Source organism: Vulpes vulpes, chromosome 12, assembly GCF_048418805.1.
Source record: "Vulpes vulpes isolate BD-2025 chromosome 12, VulVul3, whole genome shotgun sequence".
Taxonomy (NCBI): domain Eukaryota; kingdom Metazoa; phylum Chordata; class Mammalia; order Carnivora; family Canidae; genus Vulpes; species Vulpes vulpes.
The window spans coordinates 183,838,484-183,862,622 of record NC_132791.1 but is presented as its reverse complement, the minus strand read 5'-3'; the positions used below and the strand labels follow the sequence as shown (position 1 = coordinate 183,862,622).

The following is a 24,139-nucleotide window of genomic DNA, read 5'->3' as shown; positions in this document are numbered from 1 at the left end:
TCTCATGTTCTGTCACCCTCACTGATATTTTCCATTCATTTTCTCTCCTTCCCCCTTTATTCCCTTTCACTATTTTTTATATTCCCCAAATGAGACCATATAATGTTTGTTCAAGGGACTGTATCTTAATCATTTTTGTAACTCTAGAGCTCACAAGAAGCCCAGCACAAAACAGGCCCTAAATAACTGATTTTTTTAAAAATCATCTTATTTTTCAGTTATTTGTAAATATCAAGAATTGCTTATTACATAGATTTACAGAATATCATTCCTCAGTGTCTCTATATGTGAGAAGCTGCCACAGGTTCAAGTCTGGATCTGCCCACGCTAATTACGGCTGGGTAAGTTAGATCCCATACTGATCAGAAAGAGGCATACCTTAATTCTTTATATAATTTTAAAAACCTACAAATTGGGTTTTCCATTGCTTATCTTTCTATGATGTCCCTTCATTTCCCACCTAAAGTCTTTAATTTAATACTGCTTTTTCAGTGAAACAAAGGTTTAGAAATGACAGAATCTAACTTGAAGTCAAAGGACCTTGATTCCCTTAGGGAAAGACATTTTTAAGATTCCCTCCCACTTGTGAGAAATTGAAAGTCCAGTCCATGTTTGTGTTCAGTCTACTATTTCAACACTCACCATGCTGAATTCAAACAAAACTCAAGTGCAGAAAAATTACTAAGCATGTTCACTCACGATTATCAGCAATACACGCATCCACTGTCTTTGTCACCACCACTGCAAGCTTAGCACTGGAAAGAGTCTTGTGTGAATCTGATTCCAGTTGCACAAGAACTTGAGACAATACATCCAGTCCACCCACAGATATAAAGTATTTCTGAACATATGCTTAAGGAATAAAGTAGCAGAACTATTAATAAAAGTGTTTGATCCATTCAATTAATTTACACTAAATATGACATTAACATGACTTTTTCAAATACTAAAAAGTCCCAAAACTAAAAAATGAAAAATTCAATCTTTACATGTGTATATACATAATCATAAAACGAACAGGTCATTTACTTGGGTAAAAAATGCACTTTTACATAGAACTAACTACATATATAGTACACTTTCTCATGTGTTAGATATTTTTTTTTGTTTCATTTAGCAAGAACTGGTATATTTTGCAAGAATGACACTAGTAAACTCAAGTCCTTCAATAGAGATATGAAGAATAGATTCATTCATTTAACTTGGTATTGCAATTAGCAAGCTGAATTCTAACATAACTCATTTCCCAGACGGCTTCAATCTACAAAGGGCAAAGTAATTATTCCAAAGGAACACGTATTTGATCTACTTTATTTAACTCTAATTCTTTTACTTCTTAGAACATAAAATTATAACATATTATTTAGAGTTATAACAACTATTCCAAGCAGATTCAGTGAAAAATACATATTTTTAAAAGTCTGAAGCATCTTGTTCCCCTGTTGAAAATGATTCTGATGGGAAAGTATCCCATGGGTCTATGCATTCAATAGTCTTTACAGCCCCTATCCTAGCAGTGGGCTTCTAACAAATAGATATATAGGTGTGATTATAATTCTGCCACAAATCTTCCCCAGTCTACCCAAATACCACAAAATGAGCCAAAATGATTTAAACGAGAAAATTACTTTCTGTGTTCAATAAAATATGAAGATCTTAACTTTAAAAAAAAAATCAAGTTCAGGGACACCTGGTTGGTGCAGTTGGTTAAGACTCTTGGTTTTGGCTCAGGTCATGATCTCAGGGCTGTGAGACTGAGCCCTGTGTTGGGCTCTGTGCTCACTGCAGAATCAGCTTGGGATTCTCCTCCCTTTCTGCCCCTCCTGCTCGTTCTTTCTCTCTCTCAAATAAATAAATAAATCTTTAAAAATATTAAAAATCAAGTCCAGAATTTTCTACATCTGTGAAAGGAACTGTTAGGAAATGTTACTAAGGGATAAATATTTTCAATATTATAGAGACTCCAAAAGAGGCTTATACTCTGCAAGGTATTTTCTTTAAAAAACTCTTGAGGGCAGGCCCGGTGGTACAGCGGTTTAGTGCCGCCTGCAGCCTGGAGTGTGATCCTGGAGACCGGGGATTGAGTCCCGCGTCGGGCTCCCTGCATGGAGCCTGCTTCTCTCTCTGCCTGTGTCTCTGCCTTTCTCTCTCTCTCTCTCTCTGGGTCTCTATGAATAAGTAAATTTTAAAAATCTTAAAAAAAAAAAACTCTTGAAAAAAGAATTCTTTTTAAATGCTTAAAAATGGCATTGTGGGGATTCCTGGGTGGCGCAGCGGTTTGGCGCCTGCCTTTGGCCCAGGGCGCGATCCTGGAGAACCAGGATCGAATCCCACGTCGGGCTCCCAGTGCATGGAGCCTGCTTCTCCCTCTGCCTCTCTCTCTCTGTGTGACTATCATAAATAAATAAAATTTTTTAAAAAATGGCATTGTGTTACCACAATTTCTAGTAATAGCCTACATAATAAAAATTCAGGCTTATAAGCAATAAGAACATTCTAGTCTACACTTGTACACTGAATATTTCAAATTTTATCTAATCTATATTTTCACACCAGTTTCCTGAGTAATGAGGTTCTAAAATTATTACTATTCCAAGTTGACTTTTAGAGAAAAAGGAAATGTCAAAGTATCACGGAAAGAAAATCCAATTTCTGGAATTATAGAGGTATATTCCTTGCACATAAAACATGATTATTTGCTTTAAATATGTGAATATAGGTATATACCAACAATGTGTGATAAAGTTCTAGTTGCTCCAAATCCTTATCAACGTTTGATAATATTAACCTTTCTGCTTTTAGTCAGCATGAGTGTACAGTGGTATCCTTGGGGTTTTAGTTTGGATTTCTCTGATGACTAATGATTTCAAGTACCTTTTCAAAATTTTTTTCATTGCTTATTTACAATTTAGTATTCATATCTCCTTTGGTTAATTATTTGTCCAAATCTTGCCCATTTTTTAATCATTAGGTTGCTTTTTGTATTTCCAATTTTTAAGGGTTCTTATCTATATAATTTGGGTACAAGTTATTTATCAGATGTACATTTCACAAATATTTTATCCCAGTCTATGGCTTGCCTTTTCATTTTAACATGTCTTTTGAAGAGTTAAAACTTTTAATTTCAGTGAAGTCCAATTTATCATTTTTTCCTTAGTGGTTCATACTTTTTGCGTTCTACGAAATCTTGGTCTTCCACCAAATTATAAAGATTTGCTCCTATGTTTTTGCATAGGAGTTTTTCAATTTCAGTTCTTACATTTAGGTCTATGGATCATTTCAGGTTAATTTTGTAAACAGTGTAAAATTAAGGTTGAGATTCGTATTATGTGTATAGATATTCACTGTTTCCAGCACCATTTGTTGAAAAGACAAATTCCCACATGGAATTATTATGGCATCTTTGTAGAAAATTAACAACTATATACGTGTGGGTCTATTTCTGGGCTATTTTGTTCCATTGATCTGTCTACACCTATACCAATGCCACATTTTCTTGATTACTATATGAGAAGTATCAAAATCAAGTAATATAAATCCCTTAATTTTGACCTTTTCCAGAACAGTATTGACTATCCTGGTCCCTTTACATTTCCATGTAAATTTTAGAATCAATTTGTCAATTTCTACAGCAATGTCTGCTAGTATTTTGATGGGGGATGTTTTGAATCAAGAGATGAATTTGAGAAATGCCATTTAATAATACTGAGTCTTAGAATCAATGAGTATATATCTCCCATTAATTTAGGTTTTCATTATCTTAGCAACATTTCCTAATTTTCAGCATACAGACATTGCACAAATTTCATTAAATATATCCCTATGTAGTTTTTTTATATGATTGTAAACAATAATTTATGCTCCCAATTACTTGTTGCTACTATACAGAAATACAGTTGATTTCTGTATATGACCTTGTATCCTAAAACCTGCTAAAATCACTTATTCATTCCTGTAGCTTTATTGTAGATTCTTCAATCACATCATGTATTATTAATAAATACTGTATTTTCTTCTTCCTTTTCAAACTCTATGCCTTTTATCTTCTTGACTTCTTTCACTGACTTGAACAACACTCAGGAAAATGTTAAAGCAATGAGAGTGGACATCCTTGTTTTTTAACAATCTTGGAGTTGGGGAGGGGCACATGAAGTTTTTTACCATTAAATATGTTAGCTATAATGTTTTGTACAGGCCCTTTATCACACTGAGAAGTTCTATCTATTCCTAGTTTACCAAAAGCTTTCGTCACAAAAATATGTTGAACTATGTGAAAAGCTTTCCTTGCATCTTTTTCGATTATTGTATAGCTTTTCTTTTCTGTCATAGCCTGAGAATAAGGTAAATTTTCCAATGTTCAACCAAACTTGCATTTGTAAGATAAATGTCACTTGATCATAATATATTATCCTTTCTGTATATTGCTGGACTTGGTTTGTTAATATTTTTAAATTTTTAATTATATATTTTTTTGAAATTTTGTTAAGTAAACTCTGCATCCACTAATGACTCCAAGATCAAGAGCCACATGTTCTACTGATTGAGCAAGCCAGGTGTCCTTGATTCCTTAGTGTTTTGTTAAGGATGTTTGTATCTGTGTTCATAAAAGATACTGACTCCGCTTTCTTGTAAGGTCTTTTTCAAGTTTTAGTGAGGGAATAATGCTGACCTTCTAAATGTGTTGGCAAAGGGGTGCCTGGCTGGCTTAGTCATTAGAGTATACAACTCTTAATCTTGAAGTTGGGAGTTTGAGCCCCACATTGGGTGTAGAGAGTATTCAAATAAAATAAAATAAAAATATTAAAATGTGTTGGGCAGTGTTTCATCCAAGTGTTCCAAGTTCCCAAGTGTTTCCTGGCAAGTTATGTAGAATTTATTTTCTTTAAATGTTTGGCATAATCACTAGTAAACCCATCAGGGCCCAGAAATTCCTGCTTCAAGTTTTAAACTACAAATCAATTTCTTTAATCCAAATAATAATATTCAGATTATCTATTTCTTCTGAGGGATCTTTGGTGGTTGGTGTCTTTCAAAGAATTTATCCAATTCATGCAAGTTCTCAAATTCAGTGGCATAGCTGTTTCTATTATTCCTTTATTATCCTTTTAATATCTGTTAAGATATAGAGTGATGTGGGGGATCCCTGGGTGGCTCAGTGGTTTGGCGCCTGCCTTTGGCCCAGGGCGCGATCCTGGAGACCCGGGATCGAGTCCCACGTCGGGCTCCCGGTGCATGGAGCCTGCTTCTCCCTCTGCCTGTGTCTCTGTCTCTCTCTCTCTCACTGTGTGCCTATCATAAATAAATAAAAAATTTTAAAAAAAAGATATAGAGTGATGTCACCTCTTATTCCTGATAATAGTAATTTGGGCCCTCTCTTTTTATTTTGTAGTTAGTCTGGCTAGAGGATCCATTTCTTTTTATTCCCTTTTTGTTCTTTTTAAGATTATATTTATTTATTTAAGAGAGAGCAGAGAAAGAGAGAGAGTACAAGTGGGGAGGGGGTAGGCAGAGGGAGAGGGAGAGGGAGAAGCAGACTCCCCAGTGAGCAGGGAGCCCACATGGGGCTCAATCCCAGGACCCTGGGATCACAACCTGAGCCGAAGGCAGACACCTAACTGACTGAGCCACCCAGGTGCCCCTAAAGAATCCATCTCATTGATTTTTTTAAAGGCCTACCTTCTTGTTTCATTGACTTTTTTACCCTATTCTGTTATTTTCTATTGCACTGGTTTCTGATCTCTATTTTTTTACTCTGAGTTTAACTTATTTTCTAGTTTCTTACATGGACACTAATATAACTGATTTGAGATCTTTCTTCTTTCCTTCTACAAACTATGGTGCTATAAATTTCCCTCCAAACACTGCTTTTGCAGCAATCCAGTTTTTATTTATTTATTAATTATTTATTTTTAGCAAACCAATTTTTTGAAAAGATTTTATTTATTTATTCATAAGAGACACACACACACACACAGAGGCAGAGACAAAGGCAGAGGGAGAAGCAGGCTCCATGCAGGGAGCCCAACGTGGGACTTGATCCTGGGTCTCCAGGATCATGCCGTGGGCTGAAGGCAGTGCTAAACTGTTGAGCCACCAGGGCTGCCCAGCAAACCAATTTTTAAATGTGCTTTCATTATCATTCAGTTAAAAACACTTCTAATTTCTTTATGATTTATTCCTTTACTCATTGATTTTTGGGGTTTTTTTTTAGGTCTTTTTTTTTTTTTGCCTTAAAGATTTTATTTATTTATTCATGAGAGACACAGAGAGAGAGGAGAGGCAGAGACACAGGCAGAGGGAGAAGCAGGCTCCATGCAGGGAGCCCGACCTGGGACCCGATCCTGGGTCTCCAGGATCATGCCCTGGGCCGAAGGCAGATGCCAAACCACTGAGCCACCCAGGCTGCCCTTTAGGTCTTTTTTTTAGCACTGAGTTAATTTTCAGATTTTGGGACTTTTCTAGGTGTTTCATTTTTATTCATTTCTAATTAAATTCTATGTGATCAGAGAATTAAAATTAAATTAAATTAAAACTGTGGGTTTTAGTTTTCCTATCTAGTTGTTCTGTTTTGTAAAGGTATCTGGAGGGTTTCAAAACTATGCTGCTACCTCCATCTTCCCACTTGTCTTCCTAACCATATCTACTTTCAAGATTTTCCTATCTGTAATAGTCTAAATGCAACCAAAATGACCCAACTTAGTATACTAAATTATTCCTTTAATTAATTTAATAATTAATTCAATAAGTTTTTGTTATGCTTTGAACTATGTTTCTTCAAGTAAAACCACAGAATAATGAATACTTACTGTTATTTGCAAGAGTCAGTCCAATAAATGAACAAATAGGGCGAATTACCTCAGGTTTGATGCAATTTATTAGCCAGTCATTAGCATGTGGAAAAAGTGAACAGCAAAGCATTTGATTTTCATCTGAAAGAAGACAAAGTCAATTGTGTTTTAACATATTTGGAAAATATCAATTTATTTTTATTTTTTATATTTAAATATTTGAGATAATTACCGTTTTGAGGATTGTTAACACAGACACACAAAGTACTACACACTGAAGACCATAACTGATAGCTCTGGAATGTATTTTTATCCGACAAATTCAACTCATATTTTGAAAGAACTGTCCTATTTGGTTAAAAAAAAAAGGCAGCAAATTAATACAAATGTGTTTAAATCTTAAGCAATAAATAATGACAAAAAAAATTATGTTTTCTTACCTGAACAACTGTGTAAGAACTGTAATACAACCAGTTTCTCTTACAAGTGTTTGTCCACTCCCTCAAAAAAAGACATGTAATGCACCAATATGGCTTTTGTTATAAATAATTTTGCAGAAGTGAAAAACATTTAAGTAGTACTTTTAATAAGCAACTTATAATCACTTTAAAGTATTACAAACACAGATTTACAATAAATATTTGTAATCACGACTATACATTGTCAATGCTCAGAGAATGACAGCATTCAAATTTCCTACAAAAATGAAAGAAATTTTAGCTAAGAGCTACATGGAATTTAAGGCCATTGTTGGCTGATACAGTAAACACAGCAACTAAATGGCTAATTCAGTGGAAAACAACCAAACTAATCAACAAATCCCTCTTTGCTTTCAAAGCTGTTCCTTTACAATGCTATTTAATATTTAAATAACACAAATCACTTTACCTATTTCTTATAATAAATATTAAACAAATATATGATATTCTCTTTTCTTTAAAGCTAGTAGTTCTCAGAAGTTAGTAAGATATAGGGGCTTCTGGGTGGCTCAGTCCGACTCTTGATCTCAGGGTTTTGAGTTCAAACCCTAAGTTGGGCTCCAGGCTGGGTGTGGAGCCTACTTAAAAAAAAAAAAAAAAAAAAGATACTGATTTATAAAGACTAGAATAAAAGGGAGAATGGCTATTTCAATGTATTATTTTAAAAAATGTTTCTACAACACAAAAGAATGTACTTACTATTATTTGAAACTAGAACCAAAATAACATAGACAGTCATTCTTTTCAAATTTGTGTTTGAATCATTATTAGTTAAGAATGAAGTTAAGTCTTCAAACAATTCTGAAGTGCACAAAGTCTGCTGACAGTAAACTGAAAAATAAAAATTTCAATTTCTATGCATTAGCACAAGTTTTAAAAAATGCTGAACAAAATATAAAGTTCCCAAAGAGAGATACCTGGGTAGCTCAGTGGTTGGGCATCTATCTGCCTGGTCTCGGGGCGTGATCCCGGGGTCCCAGGATCAAGTCCTGCATAAGGCTCCCTGCATGGAGCCTGCTTCTCCCTCTGCCTATATCAATGCCTCTCTCTCTGCATCTCTCATGAATAAATAAATAAAAATCTTTATTTTATATAAGTATAAATTTTAAATATATATTTATATATTATATATAAATATAATTTTATATAAATATAAAAATTTTAAAAATAAAGTTGCCAAACAGTTCTCAACAAGATCTCAATTTTTTTTATTTTTATTTATTTATGATAGTCACAGAGAGAGAGAGAGAGAGAGAGAGAGAGAGGCAGAGACACAGGCAGAGGGAGAAGCAGGCTCCATGCACCAGGAGCCCGACGTGGGATTCGATCCCGGGTCTCCAGGATCGCGCCCTGGGCCAAAGGTAGGCGCTAAACCACTGCACCACCCAGGGATCCCCCAAGATCTTAATTTTTAAAAAGATATTATTTATTTATCTGACAGAGACAGAGAGAATACAAGCAGGGGGAAAGGCAGGCAGAAGGAGAGGGAGAAGCAGACTTCCTGCTGAGCAGCGAGCTCAAGGCAGGGCTTGATCCCAGGACCCTGAGTTCATTACCTGAGTCAAAGGCAGATGCTTAGCCAACCAAGGTACCCAGATGTCCTAATCAGATCTCATCTCATTGACATTTATTAGTCATGCAACAAAATTTCTGACAAATTAATATGTGCTTACTCAATTAACAGACCAAAAAAGCAGTACCTTAATCAGAAATACTTAACTGAGGCTCTAAAATATGTACACAATCTCCTATAATTTCTAATAAAAACTTAACAAAAAAATCAAATAGGAAAAAAAATTTAAGAGGAGTAAGTAAAACACAGCAAAAGAAAAATTTTAGAAAATTCAGTAACCTGCTTTAGAAAATAGACAAATGGGGGGATCCCTGGGTGGCGCAGCGGTTTGGCGCCGACCTTTGGCCCAGGGCGCAATCCCTGGAGACCGGGGATCAATCCCACATCAGGTTCCCGGTGCATGGAGCCTGCCTTCTCCCTCTGCCTGAGTCTCTGCCTCTCTCTCTCTCTGTGACTATCATAAATAAATAAATAAAAAATTAAAAAAAAAAAAAGAAAATAGACAAATGGGATCCCTGGGTGGCTCGGCGGTTTGGCGCCTGCCTTTGGCCCAGGGTGTGATCCTGGAGTCCCGGGATCGGGTCCTGAGTCGGGCTCCCAGCATGGAGCCTGCTTCTCCCTCTGCCTGTGTCTCTGCCTCTCTCTCTATGTCTATCATGAATAAATAAATAAAATCTTAAAAAAAAAATAGACAAATGATGCTTGTACTATTTTTTTAAATTTTTATTTATTTATGATAGTCACACAGAGAGAGAGAGGCAGAGACACAGGCAGAGGGAGAAGCAAGCTCCATACACCGGGAGCCCGACGTGGGATTCGATCCCGTGTCTCCAGGATTGCGCCCTGGGCCAAAGGCAGGCGCCAAACCGCTGCACCACCCAGGGATCCCTGCTTGTGCTATTTTTAAGAACTTTCTAGAAATTGGGCAGCCTGGGTGGCTCAGCGGTTTAGCGCCGCCTTCAGCTGAGGGCCTGATCCTGAAGACCCGGGATCGAGTCCCACGTAAGATTCCCTGCATGGAGCCTGCTTCTCTCTCTCTGCCTGTGTCTGCCTCTCTCTCTGCTTGTGTCTCTGCCTCTCTCTCTCTTCTCTCTCTGTCACTCATGAATAGATAAAAAATCTTTAAAGAAAAAAAAAAGAACTTTCTAGAAATTAAAATATCTTTATTTTTTATTTTTTATTTTTATTTTTTTAGAAATTAAAATATCTTTCCAAAAAGCCAAAATGATACCTTACAGTAGGGTTGTGTGTGTGTGTGTGATATAATAATACAATAAACAGAATTTTTAAAAAATCATTTGAGAGCACCTGACTGGCTCAGTCAGAAGAGCATGCAACTCTTGATTTGAGGTCGTGAGTTTTGAGCCCTACACAGGGTGCAGAGATTACTAAAAACAAAACAAAACAAAACAAACCTTAAAAAAATAAAATCTTTTAAAAAATGATTTGAACACAGAGATATAGTTAGTATTTTATCAATTATTTAGAACCACCTATTAGACTTTCTCTCAAAGCCAAGAACAGTGTCTCATTTATCCCAATGACTAGCACACAGCTTGGTTCCTACCAACTGATGAATAAATATTTACGGATGAAAAATTTTAGGGGCACTTGGGTGGCTCAATCAGCTAAGCATCCAACTCTTGATCTCAGCTCAGGTCTTGATCTCAGAGTCATGAGTTCAAGTGTTGCATTAAAAAAAATTTTAAGAATAGAAAGTTGTTTGACAAACCAATACTTTTTTTTTTTTTTAAAGAGCACTGCTTTATTTATTTATGATAGTCACAGAGGAGGGGGGAGCAGAGACACAGGCAGAGGGAGAAGCAGGCTCCATGCACCGGGAGCCTGATGTGGGATTCGATCCCGGGTCTCCAGGATCGCGCCCTGGGCCAAAGGCAGGTGCCAAACCGCTGCGCCACCCAGGGATCCCCGACAAACCAATACTTTTGATTCAACTTCATTTTGGGTATACTATAAGAATACGTTACATAAATTTCCATACCTAGAGCATATTTATCCACATACAAGATGTTGTAGTTATCTTTGTCTTTTGTTTCAAATATGGAGATATATGGAGAATGAACTTAATAGAAAAACCAGAGGTAGACCCACTACATAGGCAAATTCATGAAACATTAATAACATCTAAATCAATGTGAAAAAGATCTTTTTAATGTGTTAGAATAGCTGGACTGCCACATAAAAAAGATAAAAGATTAAACTGGAGCATTCATCATGCCATAACCCAGGGTAATTCAAAAGGAAAATATGAAAGTAAAAATAAAACTATACTAGTACCAAAAGTACACGTGGCTGGATTCCCCTAGGACCTGAGAGTATGGAAAACTTTCCTATGACTCAAAATCCAGAAGCAAAAAGGGGAAAGAATGATTAATTCTATTTTTGTAAAAAAATAAAAGACTTCTGCATGACAAAAAAAAAGAAAAAGCTAAGCACAGTGAAAAAGTGAAAAAAAAAAAGTTTCCAACTAATGGCAAGAAAAATTGTGAAGGATTTTGAAATGAACAAAAATGAGTACTGAATGTCCAATCTAGCACACCCTTCTAGATTATCTGAGTCTTTCACTGTCTTTGGGCTATTTTACATCTCTGTAATTTGTAGAAAGCTGATAGTAATCCAAGTCATTCATTTTTTAAAAGAGATTTACTTATTTTGAGAGAGCACAAGAGTACACATGAGCAGGAGGGCAGAAGGAGAGGGAGAAAGAATCTCACGTGGAGCACCACGCAGGGCTTGATCTCACAACCCTGGGATCATAACTTGAGCTAAAATCAAAAGTCAGATGCGGGATCCCTGGGTGGCGCAGTGGTTTGGCGCTTGCCTTTGGCCCAGGGCGCGATCCTGGAGACCCGGGATCGAATCCCACATCAGGCTCCCGGTGCATGGAGCCTGCTTCTCCCTCTGCCTATGTCTCTGCCTCTCTCTCTCTCTCTCTGTGACTATCATAAATAAATAAAAATTAAAAAAAAAAAAAGTCAGATGCTTAATCAACTGCACCACCCAGGTGCCCCAGGTTATTCTTGACTGCAGAAAGGGAAAACATTTTGGTCAGTCAAATGCAACTGACTGTTGCTCTATGGATATTGACCAGTTTGTGCCTACTTACAAATCTACTTCAGTATTCCCAAATGCCTATGTTGTTTTTTTGTCATTGCTTTTGAAACAGTTGTCATATTTTACTGGTTCCTTCATTAGTTAATATATGAAATAAAATCTTTAGCATGCATGAATTTAGATAGATAGATAGATAGATAAAATAAAATAAAATAAAATAAAATAAAATAAAATAAAATAAAATAAAATAAAATAAAATACCTGGATAAAACTATCCAGACACGTAAAAAAGGAATTTAATTCTAAAATTACTTTTTAGTAGTTTGTTGAAATATAACACAATGCCTGAAGGATAATGAAAAAAAGTTTTCATGTTTTACCACTTTGTTCTGCAACAGCTCCTAATGTATATAAGGCTGCTTCTTTTACCATGCTATGTTCACTTGACTTTGCAAGGTTTTTTATAAACATCAAACCACCAATTTCCCGAAAATAAACACCTGCATTACCTATAGGGTGCAAGACAAAACATAAATCATATTATAAGTCTTTTAAGGAGAAAATAAATCACATGAACATAGCAACATAGCATGTAGAGTAACTCAGTTGAAGAGAAAGAACCATGAATATTTCACATATCAAAATACTAAAGAACTAGAATCACAGATAAAAATACACTATCATGTCTTACTGTTTTGTTGACAAATTGAATGAATAGTGACCAAAGCTTCCTTTTGTGAGAAAGGGTTGTCCATTTGATACTTCAGGCACTCCAATAATAAGTTCAGGTCAGTCTTCATTTCTAAAGACCAAAAATTTCATTTTTTAAAAAACCAGATGTTTCCTTTAAAAAATTAACCATTTAAAGTTCACTTTTTAGATATATATCTTTATGTTTGTTTTTAAAATAAGTATATATTCCTTTTATAATCAAACAGTAAAGATACATAAAAGAAAGATGTTCCTTAAATAACTTGAAATACTTATAATTATTTGGTTTTTCCTTTGCATGAAATATAAGAATACAAAACTCAAATATTATTTAAATAAAACTACATTGGTTTAAACATCTGTCATTTAGAAATGAACTGAATAAAAATGAAAATGTAATATATTGGAACTTGTGGGATGCTACCAAAACAGTATTTGAGAGGAAATTTGCAATGCTAAATGCTTATATTATAAAAGAAGAAAGGACTTGTGACACCTGGGTGGCTCAGTCAGTTAAATGTCTGCCTTTAGCTCAGGCCATGATCCCAGGGTCCTGGGATTGAGCCCCATGTTGGGCTCCCTGCTCAGTGGGGAGCCTGCTTCTCCCCTTCCCTCTGCCACTACCTGTGCTCATGCTCTATCTCTGTCAAATAAATACAATCCGTTTTTTTTTTTTTAAAGAAAAGTCTCAATGACCTCAGCTTCCATCTTAAGAAACTATAAAAACAGTAAGTTAGGGGATCCCTGGGTGGCTCAGTGGTTTAGCGCCTGCCTTTGGCCCGGGGCATGGTCCTGGAGTCCCGGAATCGAGTCCCGTGTCGGGCTCCCGGCATGGAGCCTGCTTCTCCCTCTTCCTGTGTTTCTGCCTCTCTCTCTCTCTCTCATGAATAAATAAATAAATAAAAATTAAAAAAATTAAAAAACTAAACAACAGTAAGTTAAACTAAAAGTAGAAGAATGGAAATAAAGATCAAAGCCAAAAATCAGTGAGATTAAAAGCAGAAAAACAAGAGAAATGTTTCTTTGAGAAGATCAATAAAACTGATAAATCTCTAGACAAACTGATGAGGAAATAGGAGCACAGACACCAATTACCAATATCAGAATGAGAGAAATGGCATCATCATAGATTATATTTATATTCAAAAGATAGTTATATACAACTTATCCACAGATTCAATGACTTAGGTGAAATGGACAAACTGCTTAAAAGACACAAATTAGGGACGCCTGGATGTCTCAGTCTGTAAAGCATGCAACTCTTGATCTTGGGGTTTTAAGTTCAAGCTCCACGTTTGGTGTTGAAATTACTTAAATAAAATCATTAAGACAAATTATGGAAACTCACCTAAGAAGAAACAAATCATCTAAATAGTACTATACTTATGAAAGAAACTAAAATCATATTTTAAAAACCTTTTGTAGGGGCGCCTGGGTGGTTCAGTTAAGCATCTGCCTCCGGTTCAGATCATGATCTCAGGATCCTGGGATGGAGCCCCATGTCCGGCTCCCTGCTCAGGAGGAAGTCTGTTTCTCCCTCTCCCTCTGCCCCTCCTCCCCTCACTTGTGCTAGCTCGCTCTCTCTCAAGTAAAATCCTTAAAAAAACAAAACAAAATCTTTTGTAAAGAAAACTCCAGGTTCAGATGGCTGCATCTGTAAACTCTCAAACATTTAAGGAAGAGGGGATCCCTGGGTGGCTCAGCGGTTTAGCACCTACCTTTGGCCCAGGGCATGATCCTGGGGTCCCAGGATAGAGCCCCGCATCGAGCCCCACATCGGGCTCCCTGCAAGAAGTCTGCTTCTCCCTCTGCCTATGTCTCTGCTTCTCTCAGTCTGTGTCTCTCATGAATAAATAAATAACATCTTTAAAAAAAATTAAGGAAGAACTACTACTAATTATACACAAACTTTTCCAAAAGTTTACGGAAAAGGAATACTTCCCAACTTATTCTCTGAGGTCAGCATTACCCTAATACGAAAACCAAAGCCATTAGAAAGAGACAAAAGACAACTTAAGACCAATATCCCTCATGAATATTCATGTAAAGAGTCTAAACAATTTTAGCAAACTGAATCTAAAAACATATTAAAATAATAATACATCATGACCAAGTGGGTTTATCCTAAGATTCAGGGTTGACTAAAGATACGAAAAATCAATTCATGTAATATGACAAACATGTAAAATCATATAGTCAACTCAACTGATGCAGAAAAAGCATTTGATAAAATTCAACATTCATTTCTGATAAAAAGAAATTCAGCAAACTTGGGAGAAAAGAAAATCTCCTCAATCTAAAAATGTATATCTATAAAAAAGAAGAAGAAAAGCCCTACTGTAAACGTAATACTTAAGAGAAAAAGACTGAATTATTTTTCCCTGAGATCAGGAACAAGACAGAGATGTTTAACATTGTACTGGGAGTCTAGCCAATGTCATTCTGTTTAACATTCTATTTAATATCGTACTAGAGAGCTTAGTCAGTGCCATGAAGTGAGAAAAAGAAATAAAAGGCATTCAAATTAGGAAGGACGTAGTAAAACTATCTGCCTTCCTATACAACATGACCTATATAGATCATCTGACGGAATCTACAAAAGAGCTACTAGCACAACTGAGTATAGTAAGATTTCAGCACTTCCATTTTCCTATAAAATTCTTCACTATCGGGATGCCTGGGTGGCTCAGTGGTTGAGCGTCTGCCTTTTGGCTCAGGGAGTGATCCTGGTATCCAGGATCGGGTCCCACATCTAGCTCCTTGCAGGGAGCCTGCTTCTTCCTCTGCCTGGGTCTCTGCCTCTCTCTGTGTCTGTCATGAATAAATAAATATATAAAATATTTTTTTTAATTTTATTATTTTTATTTTTTTTATTTATGATAGTCACAGAGAGAGAGAGAGAGGCAGAGACACAGGCGGAGGGAGAAGCAGGCTCCATGCACCGGGAGCCCGACGTGGGATTCGATCCCGGGTCTCCAGGATCGCGCCCTGGGCCAAAGGCAGGCGCCAAACCGCTGCGCCACCCAGGGATCCCCTATAAAATATTTTTTAAAAAATTTCACTATAGCCTTTAAACAATTTCTTCTCTTGGTTTTAACGATTTAAATTAAATTGTATGTATATTTTGACATAATGCTTGAATTAACACTTAAAGTTCTCCAAAATATAGGATGAAGAGAAAAGGTAAAAATACAGAGGAACACACTAAAAGAAACTTGTATCTATTGTCAATCAATATTTAGTCTTCCTCTTAAAAGAAATTCAACTGACAATTTGGTTCAAGAAAATTATTCATGATTCAATTTGTTAGAAAAACCACAGTACAAAGGTTATCACTAAGTAGTCTTGGAGCAACAACAAACATTTATTGATCATATTCTACATTAATAGAGACTGTAAGAAGGTTAGTTTGGCTGTATGGATAGCAATAAACCACTCATCATCAACAATATGCCACAAGAGGATTTTTTTTTTTAAAGATTTTACAGGCATCCCAACACAAGAGGACTTTTGATGGGGCATGGTGATTTTCAATTCTAGGCACAAAGGCAGAAAACAAGAAACTTCTTCGTGTATTCCTCTATTCCTCGCTGTACTCCCCTCTTCTACTTTGATGTTTTCTATTATAATCCCTCCCTTCCCAAAGCACCTAATGACATTTACAACTCCGTTTTATCTTCTCCAGCCTATGCAACCTAGTTCCTTCAATACTTCCTAAAGAAAATAAAAACTCAAGTATATACAATACAAAAGCACAAGTTATAAAAGAAAATTGGAGAAATTTGACTTAAAATTGAAATTTTTGGAGCTTCAAAAGATATCAAGAATGTGAAAAGACAACTGACAGAAAGGAAGAATACATCTACAAATCAGGAATCTGATCAAGGGCTTGTGTTCAGAACATAAAAGGACTTTTTTCATATAGAGAACTCTTAAAACTCAATAACAAAAAGATAACCAAATTAAGAAGTATAGACATTTCTCCAAAGAAGATCTACAAAATGTCAATTAGTATATGAAAAGATGCTCAACATCATCATTAGTCATTAAGAAAATACAAAACAAAACCCCAATTAGATACCACTTCACATACCACTAGGATGGCTATAGTTAAAAAGGCAGATTATGACAAGTGTTGACCAAGGATCTGAAGAAACTGGAGCACTTATACATTGCTGTAGGAATGTAAAATGGTACAGTCACTTTGGCAAAAAGGTGTAGCAGTTCCTTAAAAGGTCAAATATAAATTTATCGTAGACTCAGCAATTCTACTACTAAATATATACTCAAGAGAAATGAAAACATGTCACACAAAAACTTGTACATGAATGTTCACAACATTAGTCATAACCTCCAAACAGTGAAAACCCAAATTTCCATCACCTCTGGAATGGATAAACAAAATATGATATATCCATTCAATGGAATATTATTTGGCAACAAACAGGAATGAAGATACTGAAACTACCTGAATAATCCTTGAAAATATTGTACTAAGTGAAAGAAGACAGCCACAAAAGCCCACATATTGTATGATTCAATTTATATGTCCAGAATAGGCAAGTCTAGAGACAAAAAATAGATTTGTGGTTGCCTACAGTTGGGAAGGGGGATGTGACCAATAAAGGGTACAGGGTTTCTTTGGGGGTAATAAAAAATGCCCTAAAATTGATTGTAATGATGATACAACATTGTGAATATATTAAAAACAACTGAATTGTGTCTTTTAAATGGGCAAATTGTGTGTTATGTCAATTATATTTTTAAAAAGCTATTCTATATACAAAAATCAAATTACTGGTATGCTTTGCAGTTGTCTGAATGACCAAAGTAACCCCAATCTCAGTTCTTTTGGGTAACTAATATGGATACTGGGAAAGAGAAAGTCCCCCTTCTCTTTTTTAAGATTTTATTTATTTATTCATGAGAGACACACAGAGAGAGGCAGAGACACAGGCAGAGGAGCAGCAGGCTCCCCACAGGGAGCCCGATGTGGGACTCGATCCCAGGACCCTGGGATCATAACCTGAGCCGAAGGCAGACCTCAACCACTGAGTCACCCAGGTATCCCTGAGACAGTTTCTCTTTTCTAAATCTCAAACTGTATGTAAATTTGGCTACTCACTTTCAAGGCCAAACTTTGGGCCTCTGTCATTAGTCAGAACAGGTCTACCAGTAATATTCTCAAACCTATTTTTTTACTTTTGGAATATTATCCGTAATTCTTTCAACTGTCTTACTTCCTTATTATTTTTTTTTAAAAGATTTTATTTATTTATTCATGAGAGACACAAAGAGAGAGAGGCAGAGACACAGGCAGAGGGTGAAGCAGGCTCCATGCAGGGAGCCCAATGTGGGACTCGATCCTGGGACTCCAGGATCACATGCCCTGAGCAGAAGGCAGACGCCCAATCGCTAAGCCACCCAGGTGTCCCTTTTATATTTATTCCTTGACCCCTAAGATCTTTAATGCCTTTACTCCTGTTCACTGAGGCTTCTAGTTTCATTTCCTTCCCTATTCATCCTAGATCCCATGATTCATCACCTCAACCATTATTTGCTAAGATTCCTTTGACTACTTGTTCTTCTAGTAAAGATGTCCTATAATCCTAACCATGACTCAAAAACGCATTCCTTTCTCTGCTTTTTCAGCCCAAATTTGGGCATTGCTAAAGGGAAAAAATTAATTATGCCATTACAAATATTTGGTATGCATTCCAAGTTATAATCCCTAACTCTACTCAGCAATCCCATGCATGGTCAGCTCTCTCACACCCTTCCGCTTCCTCTGCCATTTTCCTCAACAGCTATTTCAAATCTTCAGTTTTTAAACCTCCAACCCCATCCCACATCTCTCTCTTCCATTTTGTTTTAATTGAGTTTCCCCAGAAGCAGACAAGGAGACAAGGATTTGAACATTAAGTACTTGAGAAAAAGAGATAGGATAGGAAGGTGGACAGAAGCAAGTTATTATTAAGGATAACTGGAGCTTCACTCCACAAGGAAACTCTGGGAGCCAAGGTGGAACCATGTGACTCAGAGTCATCCCCACCAAAAGGTGAAGAGTATTTATTCATCAATTCCAAACACTCATTTGTTTAGGGCTACTCTCAGGGAAAGGGTCATTAATTATCTGGCATTCTCTGGATTGCCTTGCTCTCTGGGCAAAAGCATATTACAAATGCCAAGATAAATCCTCAAAAAGACACAGATTTTAGGCCTGAGAGGACTCCCCACTTTGCACAACACAGAATTCCTACAAAATATTTACATCCATACTCATTCTTTTTTTTTTTTAAGATTTTATTTATTTATTCATGACAGACACACAGAGAGAGGCAGAGACACAGAGGGAGAAGCAGGCTCCCCGCAAGGAGCCCGATGTGGGACTCGATCCCAGATCCTGGGATCACGCCCTCAGCCAAAGGCAGACACTCAACCGCTAAGCCACCCAGGCATCCTGCCACACTCATTCTTATCTCTTCTTCCACAATATTAGACCAGGTATCTAGTGCCCTACCTTTTTGTTCATGGTTAATCCATTCACCTATGTTCTGGGACCTTCTATAGTAACTACAACTAGTATACTTTGGTAGTTTTTTTTTTTTCCTGTCCAGAATGATTTCCTTTCTTTTTGTGGTTCTTTGGAGAACTCTTCCTCACAACTCTTGAGTTTCCTAGTGGTATGAACTGATATATTTCCTTTCTTGCTTGAATTAGTTTGAGTTGATTTCTCTCACATACAACTCAAATGGCACATGACTTCTTAAAAATCTATTCATTTAACAAATGTTTATTGCCTGTCTACTATGCATCCACTCTACCAGATGTGGATTCTGATTTCAAGGAACTCAAAATCTGGTGATGGAGAAAAACAGAGAAAGATGTGGGTAATTCCCATAGTGTAATAAATGGTCTTATAGGGGCATCTACAGTTATCCCCTCTCCAGGTTCCCCAACCTCCCCCTCTCCAGAATCTCCATTCCCTCTTCATATATTCTCTTGTCTCTACTCCCCTTACAAGGTTCCCTTAATATTATAGTCTCCCGCTACCTATTGCCATATATCTTCAGTCAAGATGTTTTTTTAAGATTTTTTTATTATAATTCATGAGAGTCAGAGAGAAGAGAGGCAGAGACATAGGCAGAAGAAGCAGGCTGCCTGATGTGGGACTTGATCGCAGGACCCCCTGATCATGACCTGAGCCGAGGGCAGACACAACCCACTGAGTCACCCAGGTGCTACTTCAGTCAAGCTTTTAAGAGAAAGGTATTTATACTATCTCCAGATTCTTATTTCCTACCCAAACTTCAATATACTGCAATCTGGCTGAAATGTATTTAATTTACTCTTAATAAAACAAATGATCTCCTAAATACAAAATCTGGTGGATAATTCAGTCGTCATCTGTGGATATTTGACACCAGTGAGCTCAAGCAATCTTTCTCCTGAAGTATTCTCCTAAGTCTGATTTCCAAAATTCCACATTCCTGAGTCTCCTTTCACCTTTCTGAAATGTTTTTTTCTGTCATTTTTTTGAAAGCCCTCTTCCTCAGCCAAATCCTTACATGATGGTGTGCATTAAGGAACACCATTTTCCACCCTTTTTTTTTTTTTTAATACTTCCTCTGTAGTCAATCTCCTCCATGCCCATAGACATAATTTCCATCTTTCTAAGGATGACTCTGAAACCTGTACCTCTATTTGGTGGTGGTTCTCTCAGGTTCCCACCGTTCTTTACATATCTCTATTAAACCAGCTACCATATGGTATTCTAATTATCAGCCTACCTTTACCTATTAGGTCAGTAATCTGAAGTCGGTGAGACAGGCAGGGTAGATGCACAATAAATATGTATGTAAACTGCTGAATATTTTTTTTCATTTCCTGGATCTTGTCAGATAATTTGCAGTATATCCCACAAATAGACATAAAATTAATTCGATATATAATCCATTAATTTCTCACCTTGTATCTTCTTTGTGTCCTCACTTGCCATGCTCATCTGTATTTTCCTTACTTCATCTATAAGATAAAGGTATTTTCTCAATTTAAATCAATGTTTGAGAATTCCAGAATTATAAGTGTAAAGGAGTAGGGAAAAATAGTTTTCCTGAAGCCAGAAAAGCAGGGAGTAAACCTACAACTTCCTAAATATGTGATACAAGTTGTGCTTAACTTCTCTGAGGCTCAGTTTCCTCATCTACAAAATAGGAAATTCCTTTTTTTTTTTTAAGGTTTTATTTATTTACTCATAGAGACAGAGAGAGAGAGGCAGAGACACAGGCAGAGGGAGAAGCAGGCTCCATGCAGAGCCCGACGTAGGACTCGATCCAGGGTCTCCAGGATCACGCCCTGGGCTGCAGGCGGCGCTAAACCGCTGCACCACCGGGGCTACCCCAGAAATTCCTAATTTATAAAGTTGTTACAAGAATTAAATTTGAAGATATACATACATGCATGTGGCATTTGCTTAAGTACTACAGGCATTCAACAGATTTTATTAAATAAATATAAAAATGGTTGGTTAACTGAATCTAACTGATCCTCTCTGGTTCTGCTTCCTCATTTTCCCTTATGGTTCTGCTTCCTTATTTTCTTTCCTGTATTTTCATCCCATCATTTCTGACTGGTCATCCCTCCATGAATCAGAAATTTAAAACACACACATACCCTTAAGAACTCAATTTCTCCACACAAGCTAAGCTTAATATTAAAAATTTATTTTTCTAACAACCCATGTTTTTTTCAACGTAGTATTCTACTATTAAATTCTTTGTTTATCTATCACTGGTTAGAAGAATTTTTAAAATAACCACCAACTCTGATATGGCATCTTACATGCTAAATTATTCTTTTAGAAAAATCTATCCAAGTCCGATTAACTTCTTAAAGCAATACAACAGGACTCACAGAACTCTAGAATTCTTTCTTTTACTCCAACACTACATGGTTAATGGGAAATAGCTACTTAACCATTCTATTTTTTTTCTCACTCTCAGAATGAAAATAAAATCCCCCCAAAATTAGTAACAAATGTTAGAATCTTTTATAAAGTAAACTTAAATATATATCAGCTTTGCCACTTTTTTTTAACCTAGGTATTCCATTAAAATGGAGTATGGTACCATATGTGGATTTTTGCTTTGTGAAGGAATTTAAGGACTATTTCCTTAGTTTTAATTAGTCAGAACTAATTATAAAGCCTTTAGATATAGTTTTATGTTTAAAAAGGAATATAACTTTAAAATCTAAATGTCTTGAAACTAATACTAATACTCTACCTTCCCTTCCCTTTGTCTGTCTTATACTGTTTTCTAATAAATGGTTACTTTGCACAGTAAAACTAAATACAGTTTTCCAACTGCCTAGGAGCATTAATACAAGTCATCTTATTTACTAGCTAAGTGCTTGGAAACATCCACAGCAAAGGACAAGTCGTATGTTCAAGGATTGGTAATTATAAAATATAGTCTATTTCCCAACACAAAAGTATCTTCAATAAAGCAGATAGTGTTTTCCGTAATTTAGTGAAGATGCAAGCTGCAGTGAACGAAATTTCAAAATGATCTTCTGTGTTCTCACAGGGCTGGGGCAGGGGGAAGGGTTCCCAGGTACGGGAAGAAACTATCCCACTTACAGGTTTAATTCAGTCCACTCCTCAAAACTGTGCTGTTAGATGCAAAGTCAAGCAAGAAAACTGAAAAGTACGCCTTCCCTTGGCCTGGAAACTGTTCACATGAAAAGCTTTTGCAGGCATCCTTCCGGGTAAGGCTGGCGGGCTGAAAAATCCCACACTAACTGTCGTCACCGAGCGCCTGAGCGCGGATCCTCAGCTGGGCCTCATGCACCGTGGAACGAGGCCCTCTGGTAGGGGAAGCGCAGGAGAAAGGGCCGCGACGGTTTAAGCAGATGGAGAACTAACAGGTGCAGAGGACAAGCGAAGGGCCCCGGAGCGCGCCCCACCGCGCCCATGTTCCCAGGCGGGGGACACGAGCAGCCGTTCCGCACCCGGCCTCACCCGGCCTCACCAGGCCTCACCAGGCCGCACCAGGCCTCACCAGCCCCCGGCAGTGCGCACGGTGGCGACGCCCGCCCTCTCCAAGGAGGGGAGCCTCCCTGCACCCCGTGTTCCCAGGGGCGCTCACCCGGGCTGGGAGCCCTCTCCTGGGGGCACAGGTCCGCCCCAGGCCCCGTCGTCTCACACCGCGGCCCTCCCACTCCCGCCAGGGGCCGGTGCTGGTCACAGGGCGAGGCCCGGCCCAGCGGCCGAGGGGGCCTCCCCACGGGTTCCCACGCCGGAGGGCCTGGGGGTTCTCGGAAACTGCCGGGCTCCAGAAGCCTGACTAACCGGCCGCCGTGGGCGCGAGGGCGGCGCCGCCCAGGCCCGCGGCCTCCTCAGGAAGGCCGTTCCCGCCAGCTCCCGCCACCCCTCACGGCAGTGGGTTAAGGGCACGGGCGGGCTGACCTGGGCCTCCTGGACACGGTCGGGCGCCGGGGCAGGGCCTCTGCCCTCAAGTCGCACCGCGCCGGGTTCCCGCCCGTTCTCCCTCGCGGGCGGCCTACAACGGCGCGGGCCTGGATTTCCCGCCCAAAGGTCGGGCCCACTTCCGTGGGCGGGACTTCCGTGGGCGCGACTTCCGTGGGCGGGGCTCCCGGACGCTGCCCACCCACGCCCGGCCCACGCAGTGTCCCTCCGCGGAGCACCGCTCCTCCACATTGCCCAGGCGGATCCCGGGTATCAAGAGCGTGGATGGCGTATGTTGGCAAATTGAATTGAAATTAAAAAGTATGGGACGCCTGGGTGGCTCAGCGGTTGAGCGTCTGCCTTTGGCCCAGGGCTTGATCCTGGAGACCCGGGATCGAGTCCCACGTCGGGCTCCCTGCATGGAGCCTGCTTCTCCCTCTGCCTGTGTCTCTGCCTCTCTCTCTCTCTGCGTCTCTCATGAATAAATAAATTTAAAAAAATCTTAAAAAAAAAAAAGAAATTAAAAAGTATTCAATTAAAAAAAAAAAAGAGTATGGATGCAGCATCTTTGAGTGGTAGAAAGTCTCAACGTGAATGGGAACTCTGATCTCACTGCCCCAGTTTTCGGATTTTCTTTGCTCAGAGGGGCGCTCGCAGCAGGAAGTTAGGCGAGCGGGCTCCGGTGGAGGAGGCTGCGTCTGAGACGGTGGCTGCAGGGCTCAGCGCAGGTGAAGCGGCCATTGCACCGAGCCTGGTCCCCAGCCTCCTGTCCTTGTTTAATGATAAAACTATACGTTTGAAATATTGGTCTTTTCATATAGTGACGTTCCTCAAATGTCCCTTGCTAAAATCGATGCATGGCTTAAGTTCATTATTTAAGAGTGTAAGGAAAAAAAAACTATTTTAAGCTGTTTTTAATGAAACACAAGTTTTTTGTTTTTTCTTTAAGATTTTAAGTACTCTAAACCAAAGGTGGGCTTGAACCTACAGCCCAAAGATCAAGAGTTGCAATCTCCAGGGACTGAGTCAGCCAGGTGCCCCACAG

At 38.2% G+C, this 24,139-nt stretch overlaps 1 protein-coding gene across 1 annotated transcript in view; it reads right to left on the bottom strand.

Moving 5' to 3' along the window:
• The window catches only part of TERB1 (telomere repeat binding bouquet formation protein 1), a 43,459-nt gene extending 20,233 nt beyond the window's left edge, over positions 1–23,226 (bottom strand). Inside the window, exons 1-9 of the mRNA XM_026011669.2 lie at positions 23,095–23,226; positions 20,595–20,651; positions 12,607–12,717; positions 12,296–12,424; positions 7,967–8,098; positions 7,229–7,289; positions 7,021–7,136; positions 6,807–6,929; positions 700–852 (exon numbers count right to left, since the gene is read on the bottom strand). Of these exons, the coding sequence (XP_025867454.2) occupies positions 700–852; positions 6,807–6,929; positions 7,021–7,136; positions 7,229–7,289; positions 7,967–8,098; positions 12,296–12,424; positions 12,607–12,717; positions 20,595–20,631 (862 nt within the window). The 5' untranslated portion in view covers positions 20,632–20,651; positions 23,095–23,226. The remainder of the gene's footprint in view (positions 1–699; positions 853–6,806; positions 6,930–7,020; positions 7,137–7,228; positions 7,290–7,966; positions 8,099–12,295; positions 12,425–12,606; positions 12,718–20,594; positions 20,652–23,094) is intronic.
• Between the last annotated feature and the right edge of the window lie 913 nt (positions 23,227–24,139).